The following is a 26,826-nucleotide window of genomic DNA, read 5'->3' as shown; positions in this document are numbered from 1 at the left end:
TTCTATCTCCTATTCGTCTTCCGAGTTCAACGTAGACAACAATTTATCCTAATGTTGACCAGACATTAAAATAGTAAAAATTTAAAATGTAGGAGTAATCATGAAGAATAACCCATTATTAACCAATGCGGAGTAATTTTATATGATAATCATGTGGCTACAACCCTAAAATAGGGAAAATTAGCCACTCATAGTTTGAATCACAATAAAAAATATTTGATGAACATTCAACAATTAGAAATTAAGAAAGAATATATAAAAAATAATAACACTAAGAAGTGTTCTTCACTGTTACCGTGGTTCTCCAAAAATAAAAGACTGACTACTCTAATAAAAATTACAAGTGTGATATTTACAGTCTCGAAATTTGCAAAAATCCATAATTGACACTGAAGTCCATGACACGGACTTGTTTCATTACTTAACAGTTCTGCAACCTTCATCTCCTCAGCAAAATTACATTACTCATCAACTCGCGGACCTGGCGCGGACTCAACTAGTTTGGTGAAGATTTCCATTAATTTAGGCCTTCATTCTAGGATCATCTGCGCGACGTGGATTTGCTTCATTCCAATACAAATTCTTCAATTTTGCTAGCCAACTTCACTTTTAAAACTCCTACTTTCCATCTCATGCTTTGATTTTGTCTTTTTAAGGTCCATTCTTCAATATTTAGCCTTGAAAGCACCTTATCATGTTGGTTAGCTCAATCACACACAAACAACTCAGAAAATGCAATGAACTTAAGGAATTCGTTCTCAAACTAGGCTACAAATATGGGTTATGTTGACTATTGGGTGCATAAATACGCCCAAGATCACCACCCCACACTTATAGTTTTGTTCTTCCTCAAACAAATTCTCATACTCATGCATACGATACTTTTGACACAACTTTACACAAGGCAATCAAACTTCGCTAAAAATATTAGCATAATAGGCTTTAAATCATACAAGCATGTTATCGAATTTCCACCAATAGAATGACTAGTCTGACACCTCCTAAACTCAATTCAAGGAAATTACCCAAGCTCACTCAATAGATATGCAATTTTATCAACAATGGGTACAGACAATTCAAATCGCTCACTGTGACAAAAATGAATCATAGCCTTGCCCTTGCTATAACGTGCCACTGATTTTAAGAATGTGGAAGCTCAAGATCAATTAGGACTTCATGGGTTGTAATATAGGCTAGAGGACGGGTAGGTATCATTTTAGATATGAATAATGACTCATTATCAAGCACTTTAATACACTACATATAACATATTCACACATTATCTTAACAACCTTATTTATGCCCCTCTTTTACTTCACTTTACCCATTTTTTTAAGCTACTTAATCTTTATTTTGTAGTTAGATTTCAACCTTTCAATCTTATTATATAAATATATATTTTTCAACCACAACTTGGTTTTCTTCATTCACTCCCTAACAACCAAATATTTATCATTTTCAACCACCTATGATTATTATTTCAGGGCCCCAACCTACTATGTCACTTTGCTTCACTTTTGTTCACCTAAAGCGCTTAGGAGCTTTAGTTCAAGTTTAAGGTCTAATAAAGCATAGGAAACAGGCTTGTATGAGGCTACCAACGTACAAGTCACAGGCTTAACGGGGTTGACTATGGACATGCATTCAAGGTAGGTATAAACAAAGAGGGTTATAAGAATAAGGCTATCAAGAAATGCCTATATCACTTCCTTAACTCGACATTCTTTATTACATTTTACAAATTGAAGAGCAAGTTCTAGTCATCAAAAAGTAGTCATGGAATAACATCAAAACCTAACATACATGGCACATACCCAACTCAAGTATGGAAATTATAGACTCCCAACCAAACAATCACATGAATTCAACATTAAGCATTCATTCATTGAGTTGAATAAAAGAGCCTAGGTGTCTCAAACTACTCACTCACTAACATGTCATGATATTCACAATTTGAACTAAACCCATACAATCTTGTAGCCAGCAAGACACCTTATATACAGACAGACACAAAGATGATGTATATCTTTAGGACGGTCGTCATCCATCAATCATAGGGTAACATTACTAAACTATGACCTTTATATAATCATGTAACACTCTAATTCTTATTTTGTACGATTCAACGGGGATTATTTATGGCCAAAGAATAAAAAAAAATGCCACGAAACCCAAAATAAACAAATACAACCCAATAAACAAAACTACATGTTAGAGTATTTACAATTAAGCAAGCATCAACCCTGACCCAAACTTAAAACTACAGCACTATGCCTAATGCGACAAAAAAGCAACATAAATTAAAAGTGAGGTAGGAGACTGGCCTATTTACTCATCTATCTTTGTTATAATGAAGGGTCCTCAAGGTCCAATGTCGCTACCTCTTCTCCTTTAAAATCGGACTCAACATTTAATTGAATCCGCAATTTATCCTCATTAGTGGGGAAATAATCAAAGTAGGCTCAAAGAATTGAGGCCCGATTCGTAGCATAACATTTGCATGGTCGTTGATAGGATATCTATTTTCCACCTCTCTTAATTCTTCAGCGGTGCATGGTAAGAACCTGATCCTGTGATGGAACATCTCTAACCCATACATATGGGCCATAATCAACTCATCTCGTTTTGCCTGCTCCATTGAATTAAGGGTGGGCCCATATGAGGTGTCTATACCTTTAGTCTTTGTAAGACCCCGAAAGATGAAAATTCGAACGAACGAAAATTTTCAGGAAAAATATGGACTGACTTCAAGTCTATGAGTCCTCTTATGAATCGTTAAATTGAGTAGGAGGGTGATTCCTTGAACTCATTCAGAACAATTCTAAAGAGAAGCCTTGATGACTCATTAGGACGAGTCTTCACCGAGTAGACGAGTCGTAACAACTACTCGTAGTGAAAGTCTTGTGACTTGAATATGTAGGTTCTAGGGACCTGCAGGACGAATGCACACTATAAGTCAAAGAAACTTTGACGACTCGTAGAGGCGAGTCGTAACAAAACTTTAGAGACTTATTTTTCACAATATTTTTAGGGCATGTAGGACGAGTCATAGGTATGACTCGTCACTGCCTCTATGACTTTTAGGTATGACTCGTCACTGCCTCTATGAATTGTAGAGTTCCCTCGTAGGGTTGTCCGACTCAAGTTTTAATGAGGGGTAGTTTAGTCTTTTCCTATTAATTATTAATGTATGTGGATGGTTTTAGGAATAGATTCATTACGTAATTTGTCCAAAATACTCCTAAACTCTTTTTATTTCCTCATTATTCCCCAAACAAGTTTAAGACTTCTCTCCCAAAGTTCCTCAAGAGTTCATCATCTTCATCAAGCTTTGGTTAGGGTTTCTTCAACATCAAGCCTTTTTTCTCAATTTCAAAGTTCAAATTCAATCAAGGTATATAGGGATTGATCCATGGGTCCATTTTACCCATGGAATCTCAAGGTTTTTACTCAAAATCTCATGAAATTCAATTACGTTTGTAACCCTAATTCTAATGAATTGCATTGCGTTGTTTCAATTATGTTTTAATAATTATAGATTGATCATTATAAGTATGTTTTTACATGAATTACACGATTTTAAGTTGAATTATGATTTTCCATGGATGAAGCAATTTTCAATGATGATATTGTGAAGTATGATTATGAATTCAATTATTTCAAAGTAGTATCATGGTTTTCATTCAAATTGACTACGTATATGAATTTTACTCTTAGTTAAAGTATGGATTATGATCATGAATTACAATTATGTTCACGATATGAATTTTATGCAAGTTATGAAGAAAGGTGACTTAGGGCCCTATGTTGTGACCTAGGAAACTAATGACATTAATTATGCAAGTATGATTTGTAATGATGAAAGACCAACACTCACATAGAAAGTATGTTATGAAATAAGCTACTCTATGAATTATGAAGTCTATGAACAAGTTATGATATATGCTAAGTATGTTTACTATGTTATGTATTTTGTGGGATTTGACTTCGCACCGAGTGGACTTTGAGGTCGGGGCCCTATCAAAAGCATTAGTAGCAGCCTCAAGTCATCTCTTATACCACGTGCCACCATAGGTTGTCTTTATGGCTTAACTAGTGGATCCACATATAGAATATGTACATGACTCGCCAAGTGGGGTAGAGTCTATCTTGGCAAGTAGATTCTCCTTTCTTTCGCTGTATGGGAAGACAACAGGATTCCATGTTATAGATCGCATGGTTTTATTGTCAGTTATGGTTCCTATCCCACATAGGTATATGTTCGTTGCGATCTTTATATTTTAACCATTCTTTCAAATGCTTTGATCACTATTGTTTTCTCATGACTTTTCTTATCCTATTTGTCATCTACTTAAATGATCATTCCATCATATAATTTATATTGCATGTCATTCCCTCATACTTAGTACATTCAAATGTACTAACGCATTTTGTTGCCTACGTTATCTCATAATGTAGTGGTTGAGGATCACATTCATACACATGGTTAGATGAGCTTAAAAAATCGACGGAGTTGTGGTCAGTCCTCGTCTATCAAAGGCTAGTTATAAGTCATTGTTTCATGATTCAAAAGACTTTGTTATTTTTGTATTATCAAGGGTGAGCTAGGGATGTCTTATCCACCGCTCTTCTTGATTAGTAGAGGCATTTATTGGATATATGTTTTAGAATCTATGTTGTAAGTTTCTATACCCTTTATGATTCATGATTTAGGCTTTTCTTATGTTAGTTCCGCACTTATTTTAGCCTATGCATGCTTAATGATATGTCAAGATGCTTGGTTGGAGCCTTTTGGGGTTTTGATAGCCGTGTTACGACTAGTTCCTAGGCCAGGTAAAGACAAACTTGGTATCAGAGCACAAGGTTTTAGATATCCTAGGGTGTCCAACATGCTGCGTCAAGTAGAGTCTTATTCATGGTTATGAAGAGCATCACATCTATAAATAGGAGGCTATAAGACATTTTAGGAAATTCTCACGTCTTTCCTTATCTATGTCATGTGATAGAGTATGTTCTAAGACTTCTTCTCTCTAACGATTGTCCTTTACGATTTTCAGAAAATGCCTTAAAGAAGAGCACCGATGCAATGAGAGGTCAATGCTAATGAATCCCAAGTTCACTGGTTCCTCAAGGTAATGGCCCTTTGCCCGAAGAAGTGACTAATGTAGAGTTTCGGACAACTTTAACCATGCTAGACCAAGTAGTGGCCAACCAAGGGGCTGCGGATCCTTCTAATGCTCTTACTCCATCCACTAGAATGAGGGACTTTGCAAGAATGAACCCTCTCAATTTACATGGTTCGAATGTGGATGAGGATACCAAAGAATTTATTGATGAGGTGTATAAGATAGTGAGTATCATGGGGGTAACTTCGGAGGAGAAAGCCGAGTAGGTGGCCGACCAACTCAATAGTGTTGCTCAAGTTTGGTACACTTAAATGAAGTTGGAGAGAGTTGGTGAAGGTCCTATTTAGTGGGAAGCCTTCAAGTTTGCTTTCCTTGATTGCATTTTCCCTCTTGAGATAAGGGAAGCCAAGGTGTTGGAGTTTATTAATTTTCGACAAGGCAACATGGGAATGAGGGACTATGCCCTTAAGTTTACTAAGTTATCCATGTATGCTCCTTCATTGGTTGTTGATCCATATGCCCGAATGAGTCAATTCATATCGGGAGTATCAAACTTGGTTGCTAAATAATATCATACCGCCATGATTGTTAAGGAGACAGACATATCTCGGCTCATGACTTTTCCGAACAAATTGAGGGAGAGAAACTCAAAGAGATGAGAATGAGGGATTCTAAGAGGACCCGGTATGATAGTGGGTTCTTTAATGCTAGGACCAATTGTGGTGGTAGTGATCGTTCTCAATAAGGCCAAGGTTCGGGAAAAATGTTTGTTAAAGATAGGGTGCCATACCGTAAGGTTCAAGGAGGAGGAGGTCTGAAGGCTAGTAGCCCTTCTTTTTCCAAGAGTGCAAAGTGTGGAAAGAATCATGGAGGTAAATGTTGGATGGGAACGGGTGCTTGTTATGGATTTGGTAGGATGGGTCATAAGCAATTCGAGTACCCTTATGTTGCCAACCAAGGTGGAGAAGGTCGTCCTCAAGGAGGCCAAGTGCAATAAGGCATCCAAGCTCAACCTAAGGGTGGCCAATGCAACAACTGATTCTATGCCCTTCATTCTAGGCAAGATGTTGATGAGATTTTGATTTACTCTCGAATTAAGGAGAATCATATCGGTCACTTGAGGGCTTTGTTGCAAACATTAAGAGATAAGAAACTATTTGCCAAGTTTAGTAATTGTGAAATTTGGCTAAGGGAAGTTGCATTTGTTGGTCATGTGGTGTCCAGTGATATTATTGATGTTGATTCAAAGAAAATGGAGGCGGTGAAGAATTGGCCTAGACCATTTTCTCCTTCGGATATTAGAAGATTTTTGGTCTTGGCCGAATATTCTAGAATGTTTGCTGAAGGTGACCCAAAAGAAAGTGAAGTTTCAATGGTTGGAAAAATGTGAAAAAAGTTTCCAAATATAGAAGGATCGTCTTACGTCGGCTCTTATTTTGACATTGCCCGAAGGTTCCCTCAGAACGCAACTCCCTTATAATTTGGGTTTATTTTTTGATGCAATATGGTAAGGTTATTGTGTATGTGTCTAGGCAGCTTAAGGTGAATGAACGATATTATCCAACCCATGATCTTGAACTTGCGGTAGTTCTGTTTACTTTGAAAATATGGCACCATTATCTTTATGAGGTGCATGTTGATGTGTTCACTGCCCATAAAATCTTGCAATATGAGATTATCCAAAGGGACTTGAACCTTAAATAAAGAAGGTGGCTTGACCTCCAAAAGTATTATGACATGAGTGTATTGTACCATCCAAGTAAAGAAAAATATTGTAGACGATGCTCTTACTCGGTTGTCCATGGATAGTGTTGCACATGTTGACGAAGGTAAGAAGGTTTTGGTAAAGGATGTTCGTAGATTGGCAAGTTTAGGTGTGCATTTGGTTGATTCCAATGATGGGGGTGTCTTTGTACGTAATGGCTCAGAATTGTCTCTTGTGGCGTATGTTAAGGCCAAACAAGACCATGATCTAGTTTTGATTGAATTGAATAAGGCAGTTGTTGAAAATCCATTGAGGCTTTCTCCAAAGGGGGATATGGAATACTTTGTTACCAAGGTCGTTTGTGTGTGCCTAATGTGTATGGACTAAGGAAATTGATATTGAATGAGGTCCATAGTTCTCGGTATTCAATTCATTCGGGATCCACCAAGATATATCGTGATTTGATGGAAGTGTATTGGTGGAATGGTATGGAGAAGGACATATCAGAGCTCGTAGCTAAGTGTCCTAATTGACAAAAATTTAAAGTTGAGCATCAAAACCCAGGAGGGTTAGCTTAAGACATTGAAATTCCTACTTGGGAGTGGGAAAATGTGAATATGGACTTTCTAACAGGTTTACCTAGTACTAGAAGGCAATATGATTCTATTTAGGTTGTTGTGGACCGAATGAATAAGTCAGCATATTTTCTACCGGTTAAGACGTCTTATGTTGCCGAAGACTATGCTAAGTTGTTCATTCTTGAACTTGTGAAACCTCATGGTGTTCCTTTGTTGATCATATCGAATAAAGGTACACAATTCACTTCACATTTTTGGAAGTTGTTCCAAAAAAGGACTTGGTATAAAAGTTAAGCAAAGTACCGCTTTTCATCCTCAAATCGATGGACATGCAAAAAGAACAATCCAAACTTTGGAAGACATTTTGAGGGCGTGTATGATTGATTTGAAAGGAAGTTGGGATGAACATTTGCCATTGATTGAGTTTTCTTTCCTTAATTGCTTTTTCCTCTTGAGATAAGGGAAGCCAAGGTGTTGGAGTTTATTAATTTTCGACAAGGCAACATGGGAATGAAGGACTATGCCCTCTAGTTTATTAAGTTGTCCAGGTACGCTCCTTCATTGGTTGCCTATCTACGTGACTGAATGAGTCAACTTGGTTGATAAAGAATGTCGTACCTCCATGCTTGTTAAATAGATAGACATATCTCTACTCATGACTTTTGCCGAACAAATTGAGGGAGAGAAACAGAAAGAGATGAAAATAGAGGATTCTAAGAGGGCCTAATATGAAGGTGTGTTCTCTAATGCTAGGAACGGTTATGGTGGTAGTAGCCGTTCTCAATCGGTTATTCCTGAATGGAAGGGTAATGATTCGGTGGTTAAGGGTCGATTCATCACATGACTTAAGGCTTGGAAAATGTTATCCAAAGGGTGCATTTATCATATAGTGTGAGTTAGGAATGTTTATTCCGAAACTCCTATTCTTGAGTTGGTCCTATAGTTAATGAGTTTTCTGATGTTTTTCCTGATGACTTGTCCAGTTTTCCTCCATAAATGGAAATTGACTTTGGCGTAGATCTCCTTTCCGATACTCAACCTATTTCTCTTCCTCCTTACCGTATGGCTCCAGTGGAACTTAAGGAGTTGAAAGAGAAATTGAAGGATTTATTAGATAAGATCTTTATAAGGCCAAGTATATAACCATAAGGAGCTCCCGTGTTGTTTGTTAGAAACAAGGATGGGTCGCTTCGAATGTGTATAAACTAGTGGCAATTGAATAAGGTCACCGTAAAGACCAAGTATCCAATTCCGAGGATAGATGATTTGTTTGACCAATTACAAGGGGAAACTTAATTCTCAAAGATTCATCTCCGTTCTAGGTATCATCAACCATAGGTAAGGGAGTGTGATATTCCCAAAACAGCATTTCGGAGAAGGTATGGTCATTTTGAATTTGTAGTCATGTCATTTGGGCTGACTAATTCTCCCGCTATCTTTATAGATTTGATGAATCGTATTTTCAAACCATACTTGGACATGTTTGTAGTGGTGTTTATTGATGACATCATGATTTACTCTCGAAATGAGGAAGATCATATGGGTCATTTGAGAATTGTGTTGGAAACGTTGAGAGACAAGAAACTATTTGCTAAGTTTAGTAGTGTGAGTTTTGGCTAAGGGAATTTGCATTTCTTAGTCATGTGGTACCCGGTGATGGGATTAAAATTGATCTAAAGAAAAGGAGGCGGTAAAGAATTGGCCTATACCATTGTCTCCTTCAGATATTAGAAGAGTTTTGGGCATGGCCAGATACTATAAAAGGTTTTTTGAAGGGTTTTCGTTTAAGGAGAGATCCCAAACTTCACAGCTACATAAGGAGTCACAAAACACAAAGTTACACCCAAATAAAGTAAAGGATAAACATAATAAGAAAGGACTCTACTCATACCAGTGACGATGTCTAGCGAGTTCTCTTGGTCTTGGCAACTATCCATAGCATACACAGAGTTTGAACCTTCGTCTACCCTTGAAGTAATACCTTTCTAGCCAACTCTACTGAAAGGTGTTGCTGAAAAAGGCTGGGCCTTGTTGCCCCCATTACCTTGCATGTCTGATGACCAATCTCTCATGTAGTGACCCATCTGACCACACTTATAGCATCCACTAATGCCATCACGACACTCCCCCAAATTCAGTTTACCACACTAACCACAAGGAAGCTTGCATGAAGAACGGGTTGGCCACACTCCCTTGAGATTGAGAACCTTGAGCCTTGAAGTTCTGGTTACTCTGAGACCTCTGTTGTTGTTGTTCGATGCCGGAGAACTTGTTAATGATGATTCATAGCTAGAATATCTACTCTTAAAGAAAGACCGGTTGCCATTACCACTCTTCTAGTGGTTAGCCTCATCACCTGCAGAAATCGTTTTCCTTTTCCGATGCTCCTCCTTATCTTTCCACTTGTTCTCCTAAACTATTTTGCATACACCATGAGTCCGTAGGTGTCCATGTCAGAAATAAGTAAGTTATCCTTGCACTATTTCTTCACATGTTTAACCAAGTCAAAGACAAAGTTAATCATCTTTGATCTCACATCAGGAACAATCTCTTGAGCATACTTGTATAGCTAGATGAACTTATGAATGTACTCTTTAATAGTAACCCAGTGGGGTAAATCAGGGACTTGAACTGTGAATAGAGATAACTCGGCTAAATTTAGGATCAGCAGCAAGATGAGCATAGAGGAAAAAACCCTAAACAGAGTGCCATCAATAAATCACTCCAAGCCCAAAAGAAATCCAACCTAAATCGAAGAGTGTCCTCTAAAGAAGAACTAAGTACATAGGAGCTGACGAAAGAAGGGAGTCATGAATATAAGGTCTCAAGATGGGTTATTGTCTATCTAAGGCTCAAACTATCAGAATTAAGTGTTCTATATCAGTCTATAGGGAGCTAAGACGTCCAAAGTGATATCGGAGAGATTCTAAGGCCAAAAAGCTCCAAAGTATGCAAGTTTTTGGGAAACACTAGTCTAATCATAGACTAAGGCCAATCATGCTTCCATAAAAACCACAAACCATATACAAGTCACACCACAAGGTAAGGATGATCAATTACAGTAATTGTAAGACCCCGAAAGTTCAAAGGACAGGAACAAGTACAAAAAAGAGAGCTAAATTCACCAAATGATTCGACGAACCGCCGAATAGGTTTGGCAAGCTCAAGAGTGACCGCCGAAAGTTACATAGAATTTGGGTTTTGACCTATGCTTAGTCGGTGATGGAAGGCAGCTCGGAAGACTGCTGATCCACTTGGCGATCTTGAAAGAGACCATCGAATGGACCAGAAACTTTTACCTCGAGGACTAGCCAAGTCGGCGATGAAAGGTAGCATTTGGTGAATCACCAAATGAGTTCGGCAGACTCGATCGACTTTGCTGAATTGACTCATTAGTTATTTTATTTGAGTTATTTCAGCATATTCCTACCCAATTAAACCCCAAGCTACGTCATTTTGGACTATTTATGAAGGACCTATAACTACCTAAACCCTTTGAATCCCCCTTATTCTCTCTCAAGCTATTACAATAAAAAATCTTCTTTCTAGAATTCTCTTCCAAGGTTATCTTCTTCCTCAAGCCAAGCTGGGGTTTCAAGATCAAGTACAAGCCTATGATCATGACTATAATATATGTCATTATGATTTCTATGCTATGTATGTATTACATGGGATTTGACTTAGCACCGAATGTGGACTTGAGGTGGGGGCTCGAAATATAGGGTCCTTATATAAAGTCTCTTGTCACATAACTACATGCCATTGTAGGTATAAAGGGATTAGAGACGAATACCCAAATCTCTACAAGGTGAGTACCCAAAATATCAAGGCTTGGAGGTAAGTACCTGAGTATAAGAACTAGGGGTACCCGATTCACACAATAGCTTAGTGGATCCACTTAGGCATGTAGGAGTCTACCTTGGCAAGTAGTCTCCCCCTTTCCTCTGATGTAGGGGTAACATTGGGATTCCATGGTATAGCTCGCATGGTCTTATTGTCGGTTATAGTTCCTATCCCACATATGTATGGTTTTTTTATGTTTTAAATGAGTAATCCTATCTTTTACTATATATGATACTCTTATGGTTTGTTATGCATTGATCCTTCTTAAAGACTACTTTTGACTTTTACTATTTCTCCTATCATGCTAATTAAAAATGGTCATTTGTACAAATATGGTTTTCTATGCATTGCATTGCCACACACTTAGTATATTCCAACGTACTAATGCATACTTTTTACCCTCATTGCCTCATAATGTAGGGGTTGAGGTTGAAGATTTTACTCATCTACGTGGCTAGTTAAGCTTTCCTATCCAGCAGTGTTTGTAGTGAGTCCTCATTTATCAGGGACTAGTCATCGAGCTGGTTATAGTTTCAAAGATTTTTGTTATGTTTCATATTGAGGGTGAGCTAGGGACATGTTTTAGCCCCCGCCCATACTCATGTGTAGAGGCACCTAGTTGAACAAATGTTTTGAGTCTATGTTGTCATGTGACATTCTTCATTTACTATTCGTGGTTTAGACTCTCTTATGATGTTTCCGCTTTTGCTTTACCTTATGTATGCTTATGATATGTACAAGAGGCTGGGTTGGAGCCCTTTGGGGTTTCGATTGCCGTGTTATGACTAGGCCCTAGGTCAGATCATGACAATTTTCTAATGATGTTAATGACTATGTTTTCATGAAATTCTGTTGGGATAATGACTAAGCACCAAGAAGACATTAAGGTGGGGTTTGGTCTAGTAGCCACAGTAGCTACCTAAGGGAATCCTAGTAGCAGCCTTTAGTCCCTAATTACGTTGCCCGCGTAGGTTTGAAGTTCAAATATGACATAGCTAGTGGATCAACATATAGCACAAAGATAGAGGAAGCACCATCATGGAGTCTATCCTAGCAAGGTAGCCTCCCTTTTCTCGATGTGGGAGTACATCAGATTCCATGTTATAGCTCGCATGGTCTTATATATCTGTTAAAGGTCCTACCCCATATCAAAGTTAATGAAAAGGTATAATTTGATGCATTGACCATATGATTATGATGTTTCAAGGTTCTCATGGTTTTACTCATGTTTTAAGATAATGGGCATGCATCCCATGTTCATATTGATTGTCCTATATTCATTGTCCATGCATACTTCTCACATACTTAGTGCATTCCATGTACTAACACATATTTTTTACCTACATTGTATCACAATGTAGGGATGAACGATCATCGCGCACCTCTTATTCGTGAGTAGAGTCGAGCTTGTGACTTTCACTTGTGCTGAGTCTCATGTTTCGAAGACATAGCACTTTATTTTTCGTGCGTCTTTATGACTTTTCTATCGTTTATAATTGGGTGAGTTAGGAGCTTGTCTTATGCCCCCATCAGTTAGTAGAGGCATGTTGGATGTTATGGAGTTTATATTGTCTTTCATTTGAGTTTGAGACTTGTTCTATTTCATTGAGACATTATTCCCGCTTTTATGGCTTAGCTTGATTTTTTTACTTACCTTATGTATGTTGATGTATGATATGCTAAGAGGCTTGGTCAGGATCCTTCAGGATTTCAATCGCCATATCGCACCTAGGGTCTAGCTTAGATCGTGACAGAAAGATTATGCCATATATTAGTGTTGAATCTTAGTCTTTCAATTATAGTTTGTGTATTACTGATGCTCAAATTTATAGTTCTTTTGATTGTTTGTATAATTGTTTATCTCAGTCCTTACCTTGCATACCAATACATTTCTTGTATTGATGATACTTTGTACTACATCATTTAATGATATATATTTCAACACTCTGATTTAGATTCGCAGGTAGACGTTCTACTAAGTTCTTTTACTTTTAACATAGTGGTGAGTCCTTGCATTTAGAGGACTTCAGTTATGAGTCTGTAGATATTATTTCTCATTTTAATTAACCCATAATATTTAAAATTTTTATAGTAAACATGAATATCACTTTCAATCAGTTTCAGAACATCAAAAAAATTACAAATCAAGAAATTATTGTTTTTTATAAGTATTTCAAAATATATACAAAATGGGCTAAATAGGTCAAATATGAAAATATGTTCTTGTTTTGATTATGAGTTTGAGATAAGTGATTGTCATGATCCAAGACTACCCTTAATCATAACACAGTGCTTAGAGTTACAAGTGACTCCAAGCTAACCTTTGATACTGGCATAAGTCATGGGCAACTAAATATAAACATGAATAAGAGCTAAAATGATTGAGAGGCGACATAATTATAGAATAAATTGGTTTAATATATTATTGAACAAAGTTCTGTTTACAGCAACTGCAATCTAAAAAGATACAGAAACTAAGTAGACTAAACAATGTAGGCAGAAGAGGTATGTTGTCAATACTTTGAATGTACTCAATATGTGAGATATGCACTAAAATCTATAAAACTGAATGTGATGAATCTGAGATGTTAAACCGAACATGGAACTGAAATAAACAAATTGATGCAATGACCAAGTAATAAACATGCAATTGATCAATACTGAACTAAAATAATTGAATACATGATCATGCAATATTTTGAGACTGAACTATGGAAGATATTAATAATTGACATACTCCATTTGAGCTAAACAGAGCCCAACATGTACCCTAGCTAGAAGGGCACTATGTACCTTGCCAAGGGCAAGAACACTGGTGGCGTGGATCCACTAAGTTGATATCCAAAAGGACTAAGGCGTCAAGCCTACATTGATGGGTGACCCTTATAACCTAGGGTGACACGTAGTTCTGGAACTTAGGGATTGCAACTAAAGGACTTAGCCTAATTTGGCATGTGAGCCTCCATCCCTACATTTGCACGGTGCTAAGTAATACTCCCAACTTATTTATACTAATAAATTAAATAATACTAATAATATTAGATAGCTTAAAAATAATTAAAACTAATATTTAAACAATAGACACTTTATTTGAAAGTGTCTTATACATGTGAAACTGAAGCAATGAATGCAAAATTGGTCATGAAAATTTTTGTATTCTGAATTAAGCATGTAATTTAAAAGACACAAGATTTCTGTGTTCTGAGGGTTCATGAAAATACACTTAAGTAATGATAGTGAAATTTATGGAAAACATGTATATATATTATCCATGAGAAGAAACTAAAATATAATGAAATTCATACTTTTCACAAAATCCTAGATCTTTTTGTAGAATTAAATAACTGAAAAACTAAGTTCACTTTTGGGACTCAATTGGTGAAAGAATATCAATCGATGGAATCCCACATACCTTGAAGGAAAAATCTTGGTAGAATCCTTGAACCCTAATTTTCTTGAAGATTCTAGAGCGATGAACTTTGGGGAACTTTGGGGAAGGGAGAGAATGAGAGGATCTTAAACAATGAAAACTTATTTTCTAACTCTCTTAAGAGTTTTAAGATCACTTAGATAACTCCCAAAAAAATTAAGATAAAAATACTCTCATCTAACACAAAATCGTTGAAATTTCCTGTTGTATTGTCGTCAGAGTGACGAATTGTCACCCGAACCGTCATTTAGTAGCTAATTTTTCAGCCTACTAGTTCACTATGATACCCTCTCTGATTGGCCGTCACTCGCGTGACATGTTGTCACTCGCTGACAAACTAGAACATCTCTGATAAATTATCATAAATTTTTATTATGGACTCAGATTAACAAACAATTAGTGGCATTGAAAAAAAGACTTATAGACCTTTAATTTGATAAATCATGAGCCACCTAACTCCTTATATTATGAGAGATATGGTTGTTTAAAGTTGACTCTTATATAATCTCATGAAAAAACTTAATCGCAAAAGAAGCTTTGAACTCAACTTTATGCTAGAGGTCTCTTACAACTCTAAACCACATCAAATACACTTTCTACACTTAGAAATTGATCTTAACACACAAACAAATAGGACATCACCCGGACCAAGATGATACATTTACGATGAAAGGTTCAGATCTTTAATATAGAATTTGTGAGGTATTACAGTGATATAAAGTGTAAAAATATCAAAATAAAGTAAAATAACAAAAATCAAAGGAATTTATGAATGTCAGAGCCTCCCCCATCCCTACCCCCAACTCATCTCAACCACAAAAAAGATACTTTAAAACGCATCAATCTTTAATGGTCAGCCATTAAAATCAGGAGAATAGCTGTTTATTATGGCTTAACCACAGTGCAGAATACTAGTCTCCCTCCGACCTGCTTTAGTTGAGGTTATAGCTTTGCAAAATAATAGATATATTGCTTTTTGAATATTGAATCCAGAAGGATGGATTATGGACACTGTTAATTCTTTCCTGAGTTACTATATGTAAATAAGAAAACTCTGACCATCGATATTTGTATGGGTAACACAGAGAAATTCATCATCAAAATAGAACCTGCTCAATTATTGTATTCTGCTTATAGAACTGTTATTGATACTGCAGCAGATCGGAGCTTCAAACCATCGTCGGTCCAATTGCTTTTGGGGGCAGTGGCTCCAGCAATGAAGGCCTGCAAAAATAAATTTACAACAAAATAATTTAAAAAATTACCAATTTTATTTTGATCCAACTAGAGATTCCAAATAATTCTAGAACTATTTCATCTAAGGTCTTTACAAAGTGCATTGATACAAGATATAGGGTACAACAATATAGCTCTAAAGACTCAAAAATTCTTGAAAGAAGCTACCCAAAAAAGAGCCCTTCTAAAGCAAAAGAGAATAACATACCTTTCCGCTGTTAACAGCAGCCACTAATGCAACATGTTGCTCATCTCTGACAAATTCATAAAAATAGTATGTCCTGAAATACAAAAATCAATGCTACTAAATATTTAAAGTTAATTATTGTGCTTAGGACTGTTCAAAATTGAACTGAAATCGATAGATCGAATTGAAAAAAATTATTGATTTATCGATAATGGATTATTGGTTTAGCGGTTTTAGTAATGGTTTTAATTTTTTTATTATTAGATTATCGATTCTTAACGATTTAAGAATTTTTTTAACGGGTTAATCGATAACCCGACAGTAACTTAATAATTTATATTATTATCATTCGGTATATAAAGTCGTTCACTTACCGTTTGGCCCCAAGTTCCCAAATATTCTTGGAAAGTTATTCTTGGGAGAAATTTTGGTCAACTTTCACCGTGCGTTTAGCCACAACTTTTTTCAAATTTTGGTGAAATTTAAAAAAAATATATTATTTTGTACCTGTAAGTTGTAAAAATTATTTAAAATACTCATAAGTTTATGTTATCATTTTATAATGAACATGTTCCGTTAAAAAAAATCTTATAACATAATTGATAAAAATAAACAACAACAAAATAACAATATAGGCAAGAGTAATACACTAATTGAATTAAAAACAAAGTATTCTTTTTTCTCAATCTTGTCACTCAAATTATTCTTTTTTGGATGAGGTAATAACAAACTATTTTTTTATAAAATCTTTCCACATTGTAGGAACAATCTCTTTCCGGCAAGCTTTCTGTAAAACTTCAAAAAAAAATTAAGCTAAGACCGAGTCATCTTTCATATGTGTATGGGGTTGTACCGAATGATTCATAATTGTTTGCATGTGTGGAGGTTAATTCTTTATTGTAAATAGATTTGGAGATGAATTAAGGTCATAAGGATCCTCTAGCACAAAGTCGAGTTAAAAGCTTCCTTACCGATTGAGTTTCAGTAAAAGATTTTACATGGGTCAATTTCAAACGATTATATCTCCTAGAATATAAATAATTAGGTGGACCATGACCTATTAAATTAAAGATCTTTGAGTCCTCTTTCCAACTCCACTAAATTTGCCTCATTTCAAATTTGGAGTAAAACGTTATGGAAATTTTACCAAAGACTGTCAAATCAGTATTTACAACTCGTAGAATGGGTCTTACGATCCGTAGAATGAATGACGACCCGTAGAAAAAAAAGTTACGATTCGTAGAAAAGGGGTTCGTAGTCCCCAAACCCAACCTCCATAGAATCCTACGAGTGCTTTCTACGACCCATAGAAAAGTCAACGAATCGTAGAAGCTTGGTCATAGACCCAAACCACCTTGAACCAGTGAGGTCCAATTTTGGGCCATAGTTTTACGATTGGTCTTCTACAATCTGTAGAAGTTTCTACAATTCTTGGAAGGACCCGTAAACAGCCAAAATTCAATTTTAATAAGGGGTATTCTAGTCTTTTCTCCATCATTTCCCAACCTAACCCACTGCATTTTGGGGCTAAATTCAACCCTTCTATCAGATCCCAAAGAGGTTTTCCTCTCTTTCACCTTAGAAGTTTTGATAGAAGAAACTAGAGAGAAGAAGAGCTAGGATTCAAGATCTACAAGCAAGGTCTTTGATTTTCAGCGAGATAATCTTCATTCGAAGTATGTAAGGCTACTCATAACGTTGGATTGAGTTGGTCCACATGCCCTACATCTTCATTGATTTGTGTTGAGTGAGTTTTGTGGTTCCATGAGTTGAGTTCTTGAAGCCATCTATAATTTTTATTGAGTTTTATATATAAACTCATATGTATTGATGATGTTCTTGAGTTGAGTATTTGAGGTATACATTCATGTCTTCATTCACATGAATCCTAATTGAGATTTTATTTTTTTTATATTTCATGCATTGATGGAGTTTTTAAAAGAATGATTTGTGAACGTTTTTGCATGAATTATTTTATGCACTATTTTGAGTTTAAAGAATGAATATTTTTATCTTTGATTGAGAAAGAGTTTGAGTATGAGTTGAGTTTGAGTATGAGTTAAGTTTGAGAAGTCTCTTAATTATTATTTTGAGCATGTTCTTACATTAAAACATCTTTGTGAGATTAAGTTGAGGAGTTAAAAATTATGTTTTTAATGCATTGATTGAATTGAGATTGTATCTAATTTACAGAGAAGAGTTTGAAGATTGAGATGAGTTGAGTTTGATGAGAGTCCAATAAAATTAAATGAGTTGATTTGATCATAATGATCGATTTGAGTTTTTATGAGAATACTGAGTATTTTATTCACTTGATGTATACGAGCATAATAAAATATTTTGGAAGTAGTATTAAGCATCGATATGGGGTGAATCCATAAACTACGTAGCCAGTGTACGATAGAGACTATGCCTCTAAGTCCCAAAATGATGACTTGATTGATTATGGATCTAGTGAGTTGAGCGTCCCTTACCCTGGCAAGGTATTGGACGGATGTGGCAATAGCAATTCTTAAGCGTTGTATCATCACTAGCTCATAAGTGATGGTTGTCGGTTAGAAAAACTCCAAGAGTAAAATATTATATTTTTATATACTTTGAGTTGCATATCTTACTTGCATATCATTTAAAGCATTGTACTATTTTACTTCATTTTTTATAGAGTTATTTCAGAGTGAGTTCCCTTGAGTTGAGTTGCATATTATTGAGTTTATTTTCAAAGCACTGTTTATTTTTAAACTACATGCTTCTTTGAGTTGAGTTGAGTATTTTCAGAGTTAAGTCCTATGAGTTGAGTTGAGTTGAATATGCTTGAATAAGTTTCCTTTCAACTATATTACATACTCGTACATCTCATGTACTGACGTCATTTGGCCTGCATTGTTTCTTGATGCACATACAAGTATTAGAAATCCTCAACAGGTGCATCGTTGAAGATCATTTCTACTCTCAGCTTTTGGTAAGTCCTCCTTGTATCCGGAGGCACTCTTGAGTTATTATCTTTCATTTTAAGTATTTTCTTTAGGGTAGCCATAAGCTTGTCATGGACACCTTCTTGATAGTGATAGAGTCTTCATAGACAGATAGATGATAGTGTCGAGTAGATGTCTTGATTTTTAAAACAATCCTCATGATATGGAGTTGATTTGACATTTATTTTAAATACATTATTCTTTTAGAAATGTTGATTTGGTTAGCCACTTGAATGTCTTTTAAATTCGTATTGAATCTTTCATTGAGTACATGAATGAATGAATGAATGAATGTGTGATTGAACCAAGTGGTTCGCCTAGGGACAAACAATGGTCTTCGAGTGCCCGTCACGCTTAGGGTAGCCTCTTGGGGCGTGACACTTTTATTTCTAGATTAGATGACCGAGAAGACGAAGCAATATTGTTACTTTGAGTTGATTGTTCATCATTTTCATCAATGATCATATCATCGCTTTCATATTCAGTGACTAATCCATCACTTCTTTGATTTTCACGCAAAAAATTATGTAATACGGCACAGGCAACTACTATGTTTACCTACATGTCTTAGTCATAGTTATTCATACCTTGTCGTAGTATTCTGAATCTAATTTTTCAGGCATCAAATGTTCTCTCAATTGCATTACGCAAAGAGGCATGTCTATGGTTAAATAGTTCTTTGTCATTCTTATGCTAAGTTTCATTAAAGAGAGTTAATGGATATTTTTATAGATAAGTTTTATTTAAGAGAGATTAATGGTATTTGTTAATCATATTAATAGAGTAAGTTCATAGATAAATATTTAGTTGGAATTAATAAATGATTGGTGTTTCTATAAAATATAAAAGTTTGGGATTGTTTTCAAATTTTTAAAATTTTCCAAGTTCCCAAGTTCTAGTTTTTTTAAAAACTTGGGGATTTTGCCAAATATATTTGCACAAGTTCCCAAATATTTTTCAAGTTTTTTCCAAAAACTACTTAGGTCCAAACGCTCACTTAGGGTTTAGTGTTTATATTTTTTATTTTTTGTTGTCTCAAACTCTTGGTTATTATATAATGTTTTACATTTGCTTTAAACAAGACGCAATTTATCAACTCATTTGCATGGTTTATTTGATTTTTGTCATCTTGTTTCTAAATGATTTTCAATGAGTTTTTTGATATCAAATCTTAACGGTTAAACTGATAACAGAACCGATAATAATCAATAACCAATAAACTGATAGTCAATTAGCCAATATCTTAGTGGTTCTATAATGGTTTGACATGTTTATAAATTGATAACCGATAAGTCAAATCGATAATCTTCAAAATCGAACCGAACCGATCGATACAGAGCCCTAACTGTACTCATAAAGGAATATATCATAATTATCGAAATACGAGACGATTATGAAAGTATTTCCATGATTTTATGTTGCGGAGAGAGAAACTATTTTACTTTTTTTATATATATAATTTTTTTTTAGATTATTGTAGTTACAGAGAAATAAACTATGATTATCGAAATGCAAGATAGTACGAGAAATATCTTCATCGTTTTATGTTGCAGAAAGAGAGAGTATCTTATTTCCTTTTTGATACAAATTTTTTTGATAATGAGTAAAAAAAACACAAAAATAGGAGATATCATGTAATATGAAGATGAGATCGATCAGCTTTAAAATACGTAATCAATTGAAAATCTCTGGATCAAAAAAAAATTACCGTGACTGATAAAATTTCAGGCTTTAAGTAATTGCTAATCTTTTGACATACAAGTAAAGTACGTAGTCATCCTAAAGAAGCATAAACATATTTTAGTATGAACATACCTGAAATTTTCATCTTCTTTAATTTTTATTGAGCGGGCAGAATATAGTGTTGAGCCAGCTGCCATACTATTAATCAGTAATTAAGATATATACTTTATTAAAAGCAACCCTATAAACCAGATGGATGTGTCAAGGCCATTTGGAATTATACCTGGAACAAATATTTTGGATGCCTCCTTGAGTGAACCTAAATCAGTAATATCTTTGGCCTGTTAAAGTTAATATAATCAGAATGATGCTATGTAGTATTACAAAGCAAGAGGTAATTCCATGAAACGAATCGGAGAATTGCTACATATACCAATACTGTAATATTTGCAAGATATAAGTTTACAGGCATCCACAAATATCAAAATTGACTTAGACAAACCTCTAAGAAGGTGATCTTCAGCTGATTAGATGGGCGAATTATGACACTTAAAACTTCGGATCTGTATATCACAAAATTGATAATGATAAAAAAAATATTAAAATATACGATTGAAGAAAGATTATTGAAGAGGTGAGATTATTCCATCACTCATCAGATAATGTATTTTCTTTCGCATAACAAAAACTGCTAGGAGGAAATAATAATGAATATACAGTACACAGAAGAAAAGAACCATAAAAAAAACAAAAATTACAAGATCAATTCTTTGAGAGGCAAAACAACACTGATAAGAATTCTGAAGAGTTTGTAAGACTATATAAAAATTTTTGGAGGATTTATAAAATTATATCAATCTATATCATTATGATAAGGATCTCAAAAATAAGTAGATAAGATATTACTACTCATCTTAGATAGACAGTATTTTATATTACATAAAAAAATATATTATGTACATTGTACAGCTTATGTAAATACTATCTAATTTTTCAACTGTTGAAAAAAATATTAATGTAAAATATTTTTAAAAAATCATCTCTTTTATATGTTTTCCTACAAAGCTTCACAGTTTAGATAACACAATCTTTTTATGAACAATAATTTTTTATTAATATTCTGAAGATATTTTTTTTTTCAATTTTTTATTGTATTAGTGTCTGGGCGCTAAGTCTATGCTTTGAACTTTATTTTTATTCGTTTAAGACAGGAGGGGTCATTCTTACTTTAGAAGAATAACCATTAGATTTTTGCATTTCTTGTTGTGTTTTAAGGCAACCTTATGAAATATTTCTGATAATTGTATAATCTAACAATCATCAGACCCAGGGAGCAAAGGAGAAAGGGAAAAAATCATTTTTTAACAAGTAATTTTGTAATTAATGAATAATATCATAAAATATTTTATATAATTTTTCTCATTCAAGTACAAAAAATATACATGTGTATAGATTTAGACACATTATCTTGATATTTGGACATGCCTCAATATACTCAAAGTCGAAAAATCAACTTGAATTTGATCATATTGAAAACATAAAGATTGATGTCAAAATCTATTCGAGTCTCCACCAATATGTTGATGCTTTGATACTATGTGAAAATAAAGAAAAATCTTCTCATAAAATTAATAAACAATATACAAAAGGTGTTACTTAAATTAGAGTCTTTGGTTATGGATAATATGGTAAGTAATTAACTTCTATAATAAAGTAAGTAAATATTCATAATCAAATTTTGCATATCAAAAGTATTCAATGAAATGTTTAATATGATTTTCTTTGCTTAAAAACAATGTATTTAGAATTGTCTGAATTTAGACACATTTTAATTTGATATTCTAACATATGACAAATAGTCTAGTGATATTTGTGCCAAATAAATTAACTATGACCAGATGATGCTTTAAAGTATCAAAATGTGTGAAATATTATAATGAAAAAAAAAAAACTCCAAGCATAAAAATTCAAATAAAATGATTTCAAAGAATAAGAGGGAAAAAACAAAGAGCAAACAAGAGTTGGAGATTCGATTGAAATATCTACCCATCAGAAGAAGCAAAACGCGCTGCAAATTTCTTGGGCTTAGCCTTATCTCCATAGAGTGATAGGCCAGCATTATAATCCTAGAAAATCATCTCAGCCTTTTAGTCAATCAACCTTTCTGAATTTAAATATAACATATTTTCTCATTAAAAAAACAAATCAGTCTAAGGTTAAATATAGTCAGAAGCTTTTAATTGGGAATTCTTGATTCTAGACTATGCAGAGAAGTTTTTTTTCAATTTTATTTTGTAAATCAAATTTTTCCTTTTAGAAAGAGACATTTTCAAAGGCCAAATATCATACTATCGTTTAACCTATACTTGAATCATTTCATACTAATAAAAAGAATGTTATGTATCACATGTTTTCAAAGGTTTTACTATACACCATCAAGTCATTTAGAAGTTGACCAGAGATCATTGTTTATATTTGAGTTAATTTCCTAACTAGTCATCCAAATTTAGAGAAATTGTCCTCAAGTATCACTTTGATATCATTTAGGATCAAAATATCACTCAACTATCATTATTTTCCTAAAAAAAATACTAAACACCTAAAAAATCTCCTTCTCGCCTAGTTGACATGCTATATCATTAAGGCCTCATTTTTTAAAAAAAAAAAGACTTATTTAATTCATTTAAACAAATTTATAATCTAGTTCTTTGTTTTAAAAAAGTAGATTACTCTATTAAGAAGAAATTTGGATGCTTAAGAATCTTTTTCAGTACTTAAACTTTATATTATTTTTCTAAAAATAACTCATGTTTTGAAAATTGCCTACAAAAATCACTTTTATTTTTTTAAAGATAATAATATCACTCAATTATTACTATTTTCTCAAAAAAAAAAATACTAAATACCTCAAAAATCTCCTTCTACTTTAGTTGACATGTCATGTCATGCCATTAAACCATCATTTTCTTTTAAAAAAAATAATAAACTTATTCAACTCATCAAACTCATGTCTCTACAAAAATATATATAAATTACAGAGAAATTTATTTGGAGATTATACAAAAAAGTCAAAAATAATCTAATTTCCTGCATTTGTTTCTACCAAACAAAATTCAATGAAAAAACTTTTGTTGGTAATTATTACATGAGGATTTTTAAAATTCCTAAGTGAATTCTGAAAAATTTAAGCAAGTAATTTTTTCATAAAAATATTCAAATAAATTTGTAAGGTTGACACAAAGAAAAGTTCATAAAAAAGTGAAATCTATTATTTAACTTTAATTTTTAATTTAATTCTTTGTTTTTATTCTTTTATGACTATTAAATAATATTTTATCTTATTATATAATTAAACACCAATATATATTTTTATCTCATTTCAAATTCATAAAGCATAAGTAACAATTAATGGAGTCGCCTATTTTAATTCATTGACAGACACATTATACGAGGTAAATATGTTCATTAATAAAGGTCAAAATTTTATCGTCTTTAATCGTTGTGGTATAATGATCTTTCTCCTGCTTCATTATTCATAAAACAAAGATACAAATATTATTAACTTTCTATTTATTTATTTTAAAAGATATTGCAAGTATGACTTTCAAAGTATACAATTAATTTTTAAATGGTTAATTTACCTTTAATATCATTGATCCCTTATACAATAGTATGATTATACTATTAAATAATGTACGTTAACGTTCATGAAATGGTTTGCATATTATGGTTCAGTTTGAATATCAATTGAATCTTTTAAAACAACAATATTTAGAATACATTATTGAATAACGTAATAGACTTACGCTTTTCTTTTCTTTTAAAATATATTTACGTACGTTATGTTGAAATTTGACATAAGATTATTATGTTAAATTTTTTGTTTTGTATTTAGAACTTATATTATTTTTTTGATTTCATTTATTTTAGTAGTATTGACTTAATATTTTACATTGCAAGTCATTTATTTTTAGTTAGAATTGATAAACTATCCTTTTGTCAAATAGTTTAATAATTTTATGACATTACATTTAGGCCTAACCCATTAACAGGCCCCTAAAGTTTGCACTAAATTTCACTTAGACACCTTAATCAAACTTTATTTATTTTAAACACCCTATGTATAGCCGCACTGTGTCATTTCGACACTTTTTTATATTCTCAGATCCAGTTAAGTGTGTATTGACAAACGCCTCTAAGTGGAAAAATAAACCATTCTGTATGTGACACGTGGATTTTTAAAAAAGAAAAAGAAAAACTTCACTTTTAATTCTTTTTTTCTCCAATCTCTAATCCCATGGCCCCACACCCCCTTTCTTCATCTTCTTCTTCCCAAACTCGAGCATAAACACGAGAATCTCCAGCAATTTCATTCTTAGTTTTCGTTCTTCATCTTCTTCTTATTTTATTCCTTGAAATTATTATTTTTTTTCTTCTCAGCAATTTCATTCCTGTTTTTTTATTTTATTCTCTTCTTCTCCATTTTCTATATATAATATCCCCTTCTCCCAACTCATTTCCTCCATCTTCTTTCTTCTTCTGCTATTATATATTTTTTGTCCTTTCTTTTCAATTTTACGAGAAGTCATTATAATTGCAGCGGAAGATATTAGTATTGAAGGATGGATAAAAAATCAAATTTGATTTTCAAGAAAGAAGAAAAAAATTTAGTGTACAAACTCAACAAAAATTATAAATTTTCTCAAAATTTGTGTGGTGATGAAGGGTGGGTCTATGATGGCAGAGAGAAAGAGTGAGGAAAAAGAAGAAGAAAAAAATTGAATGGAGGGTGATGTAAGGCTGCATAGAGAAAGAGTGAGGAAGAAGAAGAAATAGAAAAAAAATGTATACAAAAAAACTTCTCAAACGCGCTTAATATTCGTGTTGCACACACACTATGCTGAGTCAGCAAAAAGTGTCAAAATGACACATCGGAATCTTACTTGAGGTGTCTAAAATAAACAAAGCTTAGTTAAGGTATCTAAGTGAAAGTTAGTGTCAACTTTAGGATTCCACCGATGGGTTCCACCTTACATTTATAAGATTAATCTTTTTATTAAACATGCATTTCATGATGTTATAGAAATTTTGTACTTTTAATTTTTATGATTAATTTAATCAAAATATATTAATTTAAAAAATATAGATTAATTATTTTTTATAATATTAGTTAAAAACATATATTTATTAATATATTTTCAAAGTATAAATGCATATCATAAATATTTAATTTAATATCATTTATATAGATCATTCTTTGTCTAATATAATTTTTTAATTTTAGATATTAATTTTTATTTTTAAAATTAATATAACCTTATGATTGCAGTTATGCAATCAAATAATACATTTATAATTAGGTTGTGACAAATAAATAAGTCATGGAAATTATTGCATTAATAATTACTATCCTACTAATTGCACCATATAATTTTAAAATTCAATATAACTCTATGAATGTACTTAAGACTGCAAAACAATATACTTATAATTATATTACAATTACTTTATAGCAAACAAACAGATCTATCATAATTACATCAATTCCAGTTACAAGTGTTTTCCATACACAACCTAGGAATTGACTCTTCATATTAGGCATGAATTAATAACAAGGTGAATTAGCTACAACATACTGAGTGTGTAAAATTCTTCACTGCATAAGTTAAATCCTTGTTGAAAGGGAAAGGGGAAAAAAGCATACCTCAGGCTCAGTGAGGTCCTGAAATTCAGGTGGGACACGAATGGAAAAACCGTCCCCGTAGAACTGGAACCAAGATTTAGTATTGACAATGCCTGAAAGGAAAGTTGAGGAATTGGTGTGGGCGTCGGCGGATATTGGAATTAATACAGGGGATTGAGAGAGGAATAAAGTAGAACCAGTGAGGAACACTAATCTTCTGGAAAGAGAATTGGGTTGGGCAGAGATTGAATTGGGTTTTTGCAGAGGTTTTGATGGGTGGATAGAGAGGGAGAGGACCATGGGCATGGCCATGAGAGCGTGGACTTGGGATGCTATGCAATTCCATGGCTGCTAATTAATGCTCTCTACATAATGTGGGGACA

The 26,826-nt window shown here is 33.6% G+C and overlaps 1 protein-coding gene across 3 annotated transcripts; it reads right to left on the bottom strand.

Annotated features, from left to right (window-relative positions):
- Positions 1-234: 234 nt before the first annotated feature.
- Positions 235-26,826, bottom strand: LOC129877355 (uncharacterized). Of its 3 annotated transcripts, none has more exons than XM_055952853.1 (8): positions 26,465-26,826; positions 22,807-22,886; positions 21,263-21,323; positions 21,044-21,101; positions 20,893-20,950; positions 16,127-16,199; positions 15,792-15,906; positions 235-688 (listed from the first exon to the last, which is right to left on the bottom strand). In XM_055952853.1, the coding sequence occupies exons 1-7, from the start codon at positions 26,753-26,755 to the stop codon at positions 15,814-15,816; spliced, it is 714 nt and encodes a 237-aa protein (XP_055808828.1). In that variant the 5' UTR covers positions 26,756-26,826; the 3' UTR covers positions 235-688; positions 15,792-15,813. The 3 variants fall into 3 exon arrangements, with proteins under 3 accessions (XP_055808828.1, XP_055808829.1, XP_055808827.1); XM_055952854.1 differs by having other exon boundaries at positions 235-677; XM_055952852.1 differs by lacking the exon at positions 235-688 and having other exon boundaries at positions 15,543-15,906; positions 26,465-26,825.

The sequence above is a fragment of the Solanum dulcamara genome, chromosome 12 (assembly GCF_947179165.1).
Source record: "Solanum dulcamara chromosome 12, daSolDulc1.2, whole genome shotgun sequence".
Lineage (NCBI taxonomy): Eukaryota > Viridiplantae > Streptophyta > Magnoliopsida > Solanales > Solanaceae > Solanum > Solanum dulcamara.
This window is presented reverse-complemented; position numbering and strand designations above follow the sequence as displayed.

Excerpts from the sequence above, each read along its gene's own strand:
- LOC129877355 (XM_055952853.1), bottom strand. The coding sequence starts at position 26,755 with ATGGCCATGCCCATGGTCCTCTCCCTCTCTATCCACCCATCAAAACCT. Across the intron at positions 21,102-21,262 it reads TGAAGATCACCTTCTTAGAG|GCCAAAGATATTACTGATTT; the intron begins GTTTGTCTAAGT and ends TAACTTTAACAG. Across the intron at positions 20,951-21,043 it reads ATCCAAAATATTTGTTCCAG|CTGGCTCAACACTATATTCT; the intron begins GTATAATTCCAA and ends ATAGTATGGCAG.